This window comes from Pygoscelis adeliae, unplaced genomic scaffold (assembly GCF_000699105.1).
Source record: "Pygoscelis adeliae isolate BGI_AS28 unplaced genomic scaffold, ASM69910v1 Scaffold285, whole genome shotgun sequence".
NCBI lineage: Eukaryota > Metazoa > Chordata > Aves > Sphenisciformes > Spheniscidae > Pygoscelis > Pygoscelis adeliae.
The window spans coordinates 150,506-161,597 of record NW_008824867.1 but is presented as its reverse complement, the minus strand read 5'-3'; the positions used below and the strand labels follow the sequence as shown (position 1 = coordinate 161,597).

Below are 11,092 nucleotides of genomic sequence, written 5' to 3'. Positions count from 1 at the left end.
GAATTTGAGCACCGTCTTTGATCTTTGTCTCCATTTGCAGAGGAGTTGCAGCTCAGGCTGTGCTGCTGGGCGAGCGCTCGAGGGTGCCCCTTACAGACCCTCTCCCCAGACCACTGGAAGACCAACTGCAGCACATCCCTCCTGCCACCTACCCAGAGGTCTCGGACAGAAATGGGGTGAGGGGAATAGCACAGAGCCAGGGTACGGCCAGAAGGCCCTGGGTGCCCAGCGATGGGAGGGTACCGGCGAGAGCCTCCGGTCCAGCTCCTGGGACTCACCCATCACTCAGCTGGGAAGAGAGCGGGAGCTGGTCCGTGCATGAGCCGGGCTGCTGCTTCTCCACTGCGGGGAGATCAAACACCAGCTTAAAATCCATTTTTTTATTAGTAACTGTCACACTTGAAGCGTTATTTTGGAAGTTAGACCTTTTGTACAATCCTAACGATTTCTGTTTAGAGAAAAACCACCTAGGGACTCTTGCAAAGCACAGACTTCGTTATGATTAAGATGGTATGTTAGTACAAATCCAGTAGTGAGCATGCCACTGAAGAGTCTAATATGCTTAAAACTAGGTATCTGCTATGTATCTTGTTGAATTAAGCCTATAACCACAAATGTGAAATAATCCCCAAGGTAATGGGGGGAAAAAAAAAAAAGTACTTCCCTAATTCATTTTCACATAAGCACCTGGCCTTTAGTGCTCTAAGTTATATATTTCCCTGTAACGTAAGACCTCGCTCCAGTATTTTGCTACTAGGCTTCTTCTGAAAATCAATTCTCTGGTGAGAATTAGTGGATTTGAAGATCAGCGATGTGAAAATAGGAAAGGTTCTGCTGCAGAGCGAATGCCACAGAGCAATTGGTTAAATATACCTTTTATAAGCTCCTGCTGCTTGAACAAAATTTTTCGTATTTCATTCAACCATGCCATCTTCAGATCTACTGTTTGGGCCTGGAAGAAGAGGAAATTGTCTGAATTTTGAATTAAGAATCATCCATTATAATGCATGCATAAAATCTTTACTTTTCTATGCTGTTGCTGAAATCCCCTTTTATCCAAAGCCACCGCTAAATTTTAAACATTCTTGATCTTTTAAAATTGATGATCCCCACTACATCCAGGTAAAACACAGTGGAAATTGTGGAGCCACCACTACAATGCAAGGAGTGCAGGCAAAAGCACACGTATGCATGCATCTCATCTCTTTTACAAAATACCTAAAGGGCCAAATCTGCCTTTTGAATATATGTATACTTAGCTACATACATCTGCTTTATGAATTTAAGTTGGCTACTGTGTCATAGCACAGAGAAAAAAAGCTAGGCAGAAGACTAATTAAAAAAAAAACATCAATCAACAATATTTTCACAATGGGTTTTCCTGTGAACACCCCGTTAGGCAAACATTTCACCATCAAAAATTTCTACTCAAAATGCTACAAAAGGAAAAGAAAAAAAAATCAGGAAGAAATCAGGTCAGTTGGGCTACTATTTTGCAGATGAGTCCAAAGACTACTGGAAATAGCACCGCAGAGGCTTAGCCTTTGCTCTGGGAGCAGTTCTGACATCTAATTGTAGAGGAGCACATGTGGCCCGTGTCAATTAAAGCATGAGGCCCATTTCCCAGCTCAGTTCACACAAGCTATTAAGCACAGTAAAACTACTGGTCTATATGAGATTTCATCTGGAATAAAAGGCCCTATTTCCAAGGAGCAATTCCATCTCCTCTTTAAGATGACTTTTACAGTTCTGGACGGGACACCAAGGACCAGCCACTGGGACAGCGCTGTGGACGCTGACATGGGCAAAGAGGAAGAAGAAATGCAAGTTAAATGTCTGATAATCCCATAAAGATCAATGGGAGACATTTCCTTAACACTGTTATGAGGATGTACAAATATGCAGATTTTTTGAAGCTACAAACCTGCACAACATAGACCTCTTCTCGCCCACTATACCAGATTTCAAATTTCCGATGATCTCCTTTCACGTTCTCAGTTATTCCAACTGCATTCATCTGCAAATCCAAAAGAACCAAAAAAATCTTTCCCTGTTCCCTATGAATCCAGACATTTCGCAGCATGTTAAACAAACCTGTTTTCACCCAATTTAACACATTTCATCAACTTTAATTTCAGTAGCAACTGAAAGTCATTATCTGACTTATCCCCTCTGACTTTCCACCAGCTTGCTGTATTTGTAAAAGCTTTCTGAAACCAATCACTGGACCTTAGGGGACTTTTCATTCGGGAATCAGTGGAACTAACTGAAAAGTCATCTCGTACCTCTTTCTGTATGAAATTTCTCAGATGAGACTTATGAAGCTTTATAAATGCATGGCACGTTATTTTTCTACATACATTATTTCTGCCATATTATTCTTTATTTGCTCACTGAATTCTGTGTTTCATTCTTTCAGCGATCTTTCAAACCCATCTGTGAAGCCCTTAGCTCCTTTAGGAATTTCAGTTCAACATCTTTCGGTCCCTGACCGTCCCTGTAGTTGAGACATCACCCCAAGGTTTCCAAAAGAAGGGTTAATGTTTGGATACACAGCCTAAGCTGCCATAAACCTGGCTTTCAGGAAGGAGGCAGACTCCAGGCTAGATGTGGGTGAATGCTGCTGTACCTAGATACCTGTTATCACAGACCACTTTTGTAAGTTGGATGGAAAGGCCAAAGGCACAAATAATTCAGGATCTGTGCAACAGGACCCACCTGAATGAGCAGCTCAAACCATGATTAGAGACCAAGAAACTCTTCAGAAACAGCAGCCCTCTGAGGCATACCTCTGACCCAGCTGCTGAACACGCCATAAAGCTGAAAAATGCTTTAATACCTGATACCGCATAAACCATCTTCCCACTTAACGCACAGTTTGCTAGCGATTGATCGCTGATTAATGGATGGTCAAAAATAGCTATAGTATCCCACTTACATGTTTTGAAACAGACCTAATAATAATGGTATCATCTGTCACAAATTATTCGCACAGACTGGATTAGATAAATCCATTATAAATACAAATAAGGCCTTAGCAAGAACATCTGCTTAATGTTGCTGTTCCTCTTTGTTAATATGTGCATCCTCAGAGCTTATTGTCTGAAAGACTACGAGGATTTACAGATTAGGTCACCTGGGCACACTTTCTCTTCCTAGTTACTTTTTCAAATGTTGGCACCCGTTTTCAGCGACTACGAACTGAGCCTCGGGAAATAGGAAGCAAGTTGCTAATTAGCTTTCCTCATTTCTTCACTGGCATAAACAGCAGAGCTCTTCTGAACTTTTGAGAAAGCCTTTGCCTCCAGATGCAGAGAGGCCCATCGCTGAAGAGCAGTCAGTACTTCCCAGTCTCTCTCTTTGCCTCGCATCCCTCTCTCAACCCGGTCCTCTACGGTCACGTTTGACAAAAGGCGAGAGATCCGCACTGAATAGGGCTGAGCTCGCAAGAAGGTGATCAAAGCCAGCGACCGTCTGCACATTCGCAGTTTTACACACATCCATTGGTATTTAAAGATGCATAAGTTAAAATCTGCAGCGTAGTCCTGAACATTCCGAAAAATTTTATCCTGTGCGGTATAGTGCCACAATGCCTTAGAAAGCTGGATCAGGCTCCACTCTGATTTTGTGAAAACTTAGAAAACTTACAACTTAAAAAAAAAAATTTCCTGAAAGGTGTTGAAAGGGCAGCGTAGAGAGCACCTCATCCACTCGCTGCAGCTTCCAGTTCCGTGCATCTTGTTTAGCACGGTAATTTATACAGAGGCTCCTACGAAACTGCCCCGGCATCGAGATATTAGAAATTTTAGATGATCTAGTATGAGGATGCAAAAGAAACTGCCAGGAATAGACATATTTAAGGTCTGTTCATTCACATTAGTGGATTTTGAAATTCTATGTCCTCCCCCTGGCCAGGATTTACTGTCCCCCAGCTGTTGGTTCGCTGCAATGCAGACCGAGGCGGGTTAGTGTAAAGCTCTGGGATGGCGTTCATCTGCGTCACCTTCCATGGTGGCAAGAGGCAGACTGATTTACTTGGCATTGCAGTGAGCTACGAGCCTGCATCCTCTAAGTTACTGAATTGCAGCTGAAGAGGTATTTACCACTGGATATTTTACGTAGTATGTAAAATATTATCCTGAGGGGTTCTTTTGTTTGTTTTGCAGATGTCCAGTTACACAGCTTCTACCCAACAGCTTGCTTTAATTCTGAATCCCCAGAAAACATTCTTGCAAGGAAAAATAATTTCCTGATACTATCATGAATCAAACAAAAGTCAAGCTCCAGAAACATGATTTCGCCCTCAGGACAGCAATTCTGAAAACGTATGTGTGCGGATGTAATCCTGCAGCATCCATGGATTCTCTAACCCCAACCTCTCAGCGTGACAACACAAACAACTGCAAAATGAGCCCTCTCGAGGCAAAGAAAAACCCTGGCTACATCGCCTGGACTCCTGAACACGAGATTTTCTCCTCCGAGCAGGCTTTCCCCGAGCCACCTCTTCAGTTCTTTCAGAAGCACTTATGGTAAAACAAGTACTACAGGGAAAACAAGCTCTCCAGAAAGAAAATGATGCTGCTTGGGAAAAACATTTAAGTACCTAAACATATGGCCTGGGATTTGGTTTTAATACACAATTTGTAACATGCACTGGAGCTGAACAGACTTATCTACTTTTACATGGCTTTCCGAATACTCGTGGCATCTCTCTCTCCAGACCCCGCTGAGATCTGCAGCGCCCCTGCAGCACCTGGGCCTGAAGGCTCTGCCTCCAAGGGCCCATTTTTTTCCATTCTAAGATATACCCATATTCGGTTTTTATTTATCAAGAAAAAACAAGGCAGGGTACTGAGACAAAATGCTGATGTTAGAAGTGCTCATCACACGTGGTAGGCCAGAAGGTCTCTTTTAGAGGAGCGGTTTGGGATTTTTATTGATAATAGTTGGCATTTATAGGCTTGGGACAGTTGTTTATGTCCCTCATACTTTGCCATAGGCTACTCTCTTCATCTGATAATTGTACTTTTAGCTGCAGTTAGAGCCTGCCAAAGAAGAAAGGCAATGAGAGAGGAAGAAGAGTTATCTCCACATCCTCCTGGCTGGGAAACAGGGCTCAGGAGCAACCAGGCTCCTCCAGGCTGTGCACCAGACAGACCCCAGCCCAAGGGACCTCCCTGGGGACCAGGGGTGTGAGGAGCCCCCTCGCTCTCCCAGGTGAACTGGGGAAGATGCAAAGGGCCTCCCCAGTTTCATGCCCTTGCCCCGCTCCTGGAAAGTGGACTAGGGGAGGAGGGAAGGCACGTTCTCATCCCTGGTACTTGCCCGTAGCACCGTTTCCCTGGCAGATGCCATCACGTATGTGACTCTGAGTCCATGGGCTCTCCCAGCTGCTGCTTCAGCTATGGGCAGTCCTCACAGCTTATTACAAGTAACAGCCTTTCATGGGCATGGCACTTCCATGTGGGGCATTACAACCCTTAATAGCAGAAAACAAGCCACTGTGTTAGAGGAAAAATATTCTCTGGGTCTCCAGAGTTACTGATTTACAGTACACATGGCAATGGCCCCAACTAAAATGTCCTTACTTTCAAAAAATGCTTAAAACTGTAAGATGAGGTTTTGTCATATCCGTCTCCGTGCTCCTCTCGCTTCTTGCAGAAGACCAAGGCTTTCTCATACAGGAACAGATGCCTCTGCATTGGCTTGAACCGGGCAAGATCCTTCATTTTTGTTGGGCCTTTTCGGTGTCCTGTCCAAACACTGAAAGATCCTTGCATCAATACTTTCCCCAGTTCGCTCAGGTCGCCCTGGTGAGAGTATGACAAATAAAAAAAAGAAAGAAAAAGACGCCAATTAAAAATGTAAGAGGACTGTCCAAACAATGACAGGCGATGGGGCCAGCCCTGTTCCAAGGCACATCACTCTAAGAATAGGTCTTCCCGGAAGGATCAGATGATCTTTTGGGAGTGAAGGCATGGTGCCAGGAGGGAAGCAGAGGTCTCGGATGCAGGGCTGCAGCTAGTCTATGTGAAGGGATACAAGTCAGTAACTGGAAGAACTAGGAAGATAGGAAAACTCTCCAGCTCCTATGGAAGTCCAGGTCAAGGGCTCTGGCTACTTCAGTGGGAAAGGGCAGATGAGATTTGAGCCTGAACTGAGGTCTCAGAGAATGGACTTCTCAAGGAGGCCAGGACTGGCACCAGCAGCTTAGAAAGCCAATCCCTCACCCTTCCCTGAAGCCCTAAGAAATCAACCACTTCAATGGCCAAGGATAAAAATCAGCCTCGGAATATTTAGTTAAATGCTGAATGAGAAACGCTATGAAGACACCCCAGGCGAATTATAAGGTGAGCCATGAGAGAACTAAGGTGCATGCTGGAAAAATACTCTCGAAAACCACAAGGTGGCAAGTGTGGGCACTATGCGACTCGGCATGTCCTTTGGATGTGGATATTTTCCAAAATCCTGAAATCAAATGGAAGACTGTCACCTGTAAGAACTTCCCGATCCCATTCACTTTGTAGCTGTTCTAGTACAGTTTTTAGCTCATACATTCTGGGACACTATCCATTCCCAATGCATCATCTGGCCTTGTGCAAGGTCTCTCATTACCCAGATCTACTCACATCATATCCTGTTATTGAAATCTGATGCATAGAGTCATTGACTGACTTTAGCAAATCCAACATTGCAACCAGAGCTTCTTGAAGTTCCTGAACTCCATCACAGCTCGTGCTGTACTTTAGCAACTCCTGAAAATAGAAATGGAAGAGCATGTGTTTGCACTTCAACAAAGCAGACTTTTCCATCTCACCCAAAGTTTCCAATGCCCAAGAGCAACCTACACTGCCTGAGCTTCTTTTTTCATATGTCACTGGAAAAAAGACTCACTAAACCACAGTCAGTATGAGGAGTGGAACAGATCACTGAAGCATGGCCTGTTTTTTCTGGGTTTCCTTAGGGACAGTGTCAGGTTATAGGGAGACATCACGCTCATCTGAGTTCTTTGTGTTGTGTTTATCTGCTTGGTAAGAAATGGAAAATAAGGCTCAGGTTTTCCATCAGCTGCCAATATGTCATATATGCCTTCAAATGAGGTTGCAGCAGATGATTGTCTTCAGACTGGCAGACAAAAGGAACAGATTTTATAAAAACCAGAGCCTTCAGGTCAATAAGCAGAAGACAGAGTTGGGAATTATACTACTGATATAAAATTACTTTCATTTCAGACCTCCTCTGCCCACTTACAGCTTCTTGTGTAACTCATCCCTCATTCAAGAAGCTGGAAGGTGGGGTTCAGAAGCCACCACCCCACTACTGTTCTCACTCTGTAGAGTGGGAATAACAGCACTGCCCTGCCTCAGACGGGGGACACAAGAATAAATGCATTAAAGATTACAGGCACTATAACAACCTGAGGTGCATCACTATAATATATTTCATTCATCATACTCTTATGATCATCTCTGGTTCAATTTTCTTAGAAGTGCTTCTGTCATTTTGCATCTCTGAACAGATTCAAATGGCCTTTCTCCCATAAAAATGGCTTCTTAAAAGCACTCGTTCCTTTTTCAGGTATGCGAATTTTCACCCTCGCTGAAAGTCACTACAGAGGGCCAAGATAAACAATACGTAATCTAAGGCTTGGTGCTGATTTATAGGTAACCTCTAATTGAAAAATAAAACAAACCAGAAAACAAATCTATCTCCTGATGTCCTTTCAAAGCAGAGTATGAAATACCTTCAGAAGTAACTGGTATTTTGTCAGGCGCTGCACTGGTTTGAGGAAATAGGAATCCAGCCGGAGTTTGGGGTCTAATTTCATTTGGACTTTCGCGAACAGACGGATTAAGTAAGTTCTGCACCAACTATAAGTAGTTATTCCAACAGCATGACTAGTATGGTTTGATGACTTTGAAGATTTAATGTAAAAATATCATATGGTGCCTAGAACTGAAGACATTTTATAAAACATGTAAAATAATATAATGAATGGATCTGCCTTAAACTCCTTGTGTACAAGAAACTTCCAGCTGCTATTTTTGTGAGGCTTCCATGCAACAGTAAACAGAATATGCTGCAAAATCGTGGGGTGCTGAGGAGGGTGTTTAGGACAAGTGAGTGTCCCAGGACAATGCCCGCCTTGGTAGGAACAAAGAGCTCACCTGGAAGAAGGTGCTTTCGGAGCACTGCCTCCACAGGGACTCCGACCGGGGCTTGTTCTGGCAGTATTTCTCATACATCTGGAAATCGTCTCGCTGTAAGGGAAGACAAAAAGCAAGTCACGCATGCACGCAAACCTGCTGGGCAGCCAAACTGTAAATTTGCTTTTGTCTCTCCTGCTAACTGTAACATCTGAAAGTCACAGAGTTTGGGCAGAAGAACCACTGCTGGGAATCACAGTGGACCACGGTGTAGTCACGACTGCTGCTTTCCCCCATCTGCTGCTGGCCACGCACTTACGCTCCCTGCCTTGCTGTTGGTATTGCATATCAGAAGCGTCTTACTCAGCTGACATAACTGAGATGCTGCAGGGTGCGACAAATCAGGAGAAACATTGGCCTTCAAGTCTGCTTTATATGTGAAAATGAGTCACCCACCCTGTCTAGGAAACAAAATCCCACTCTCTCGGGTGCTCCCAGGCAGCTTTCCAGACTGTGCAGGAAAATTCTGCAAGAGACGGGGGAAGAGACAAAATGCAGCGGTGAGCAAGGTACCCCTTGGCTCTTTAATCATTATAGGAAATCAGTCTGGTAAAAAGGGGAATAGAGGCAGCATCGTACTTGTTGTGGAAGTCGTATATCTCGGGCATGTTTCCGAAGAGGACGTCCTTCCTGTTCCTCAGCACAGGAGGCATGAGGATGAGCATGGCGGGGTTATCCATCTCAGCTCTGTAGCCCTGCGGGATGCAAGAAGGGCTCATCACTCAGTTGGTAAGGCCTTGGCTTGGCATCTCCTCGCAGGCAGATGAAAAAGGGACGTGAACAGACTTTCAATACAATCTGCTTTGTTTCAAAGTGCAACATCCCTTTTATTTCCTTATTTTTGTCCCTAAACCCCTGTCTTTCAGCCCCTGGGCACGTGGGGGTTGTGGTCCAGCCAGGGGATGGCTTGGGGCGGCTCCCGTGGGGCTGGCCAGCACCGCAGAGATGCTCTCTATTCACCAAAGGCAAATCGCAGCCGCTTTCTCCTCGCTACAGCCTGACTGCGGGAGAGGTCCCGGAGGAATACTTGTCTGAGTTGAACACAGCTGCTGCTATGACCACAGGACACAGGAGTGACAACGTGTTTGTACAGGGTATGCAGTTACACACAACCTCACGAGAACCCGTGCACGAGGTGACTTGTTACAAAGCAGAGACAGCTTGAGATCAAATACCAAAATCAATGGGCTTTTTGTTCTTGTACAAGACCCGCTGAGCACTAGAGTCTCGCTCTCCTCGATGCCTCAGGATTTCTGTCCTCTGTGGCTCCACCTGCCTCTTGAAATCACAGCCTCCCAAACCGGGGAGGAACTGGAAGGGACACCACTGCCCTACAAATTGTTGGGTGGAATGAGGAAATAATGCAAAGCTCCCCTCAGTAACATCACATCACTGCACCAACGCAAACACATTCACCAGATATGGTAAACATCCTAACTGTAGGGTAGGGAGAAGGCATGGCCAGAGCTCAGGACCGTCGCTGCAAAGAAGGCATCAAGAAGGCCATTAGCCACCGCTCAAGCTGGCCACGCTAGTCACCAAGCATTGCACAGAACTGAGGTCCTTTTAACACGAGTAGCAAAGATGTTTGCAAAAATGTATTCAGTATGTACAGCATATCTTCTTTGGCTTTCCAAATTAATCTCTTACACTCGCTATGGTTGTATATGTATTCCTTATACGAAGCAGGCACTTTGTAGTTGATTAAGGATTCAGTAGAAGATAAGTATCTGGAAAATTAGTCATTTACATTTAACCACTGCAAGCAGGCTTCCCTCTTTAAAGGAAATACTGTCTTCAGAAAACTTATGTCTATCTGTCCATTTTTCTCTATCTAGACTTGATATGCACAGTAATAAATCTGCATATCTGCCAACTTCTTTATCACAGAGTGTGGTTTTACAAAAAAAACCCCAATCAGCACAGGGCAATTACATGTAACTACCTGCAGTCCAACTGATTTATAACCTGCTTTCTCCTGGGCGAGAGAAATGCAAGGGGGGAGAGCTATTTAACAACCAACTTGTTCTGGCCATCAGCAAGAGTTATTTTGGAATAAAGTAGAAGTGTCTAAAATGGCAGTATGAGAAATTATAATCTGGTTTCTAAAGAAATGTGCTTTACATGTTCACAAACTTCACAGTATTGAGACAGAATCCTCCCAAGGATAAAACATAAGCTTCTTTCTTTTGTCTCCAAAAGGTAAAAGAAATTAGGGAACAGTTAAAAATACCAGCTTTTTGTACATTTTTCCAAGCACTGATAAAACTAATTACCAGTGCTTTTGTGTACAAACAGAAGGCTTCTCCCTCATTCTAGATGAAAAGCTCATCCTGACACCAACTGTTCCTGCAGATGCCTCTGAGAAAGAAAAGCTAGGGAGAAGACTTGAAGATTTATGACTAGCTTGGGATCTGACAGTTTGGTAGAAACCTGCACGATCACATTTTTGCTTAGTTTTATAGAGTGGCAGGTGCCCCTTGGTACAAGTCACCGGGGAACAATAATGAGCAACCTGAAGAAGTCACTCACCGTCAAAACAGTGAAGAGTTCCTCTACGTACACTCTCTCAGTTTCTATAAGCTCATTTATGACATGGCTGGAATAAAGGGAAAAAAAAAAGTAGTATATTATTTTTACATCTGCAAAAAACCCAGAGGCAAACAGTTCAACAAGCCCAAAACATAGTGCGATCTCATTAACAACCAACACAGGGACAATAAAACTGGCAAAAGCGCAAGAGATGACACGCAGGTCAGGTTGGAGGAACACATGATTGGGGCAAGGACTGGCCAGAAGTAAACATCATAAAAAACAATAAACATTGAGATTCAACAAGGCCAAGTGCCGGGTCCTGCACTTCGGCCACAACAACCCCATGCAGC

At 44.2% G+C, this 11,092-nt stretch overlaps 1 protein-coding gene across 1 annotated transcript in view; it reads right to left on the bottom strand.

The window, feature by feature from the left end:
- MCF2 (MCF.2 cell line derived transforming sequence) overlaps positions 1 to 11,092 on the bottom strand; it is a 46,904-nt gene that overhangs the window by 5,232 nt on the left and 30,580 nt on the right. The window contains 10 exon segments of the mRNA XM_009324458.1: positions 279 to 342; positions 874 to 952; positions 1,925 to 2,017; positions 5,589 to 5,810; positions 6,630 to 6,755; positions 7,745 to 7,833; positions 8,165 to 8,261; positions 8,604 to 8,673; positions 8,787 to 8,902; positions 10,740 to 10,806. Coding sequence (XP_009322733.1) covers positions 279 to 342; positions 874 to 952; positions 1,925 to 2,017; positions 5,589 to 5,810; positions 6,630 to 6,755; positions 7,745 to 7,833; positions 8,165 to 8,261; positions 8,604 to 8,673; positions 8,787 to 8,902; positions 10,740 to 10,806 — 1,023 coding nt within the window.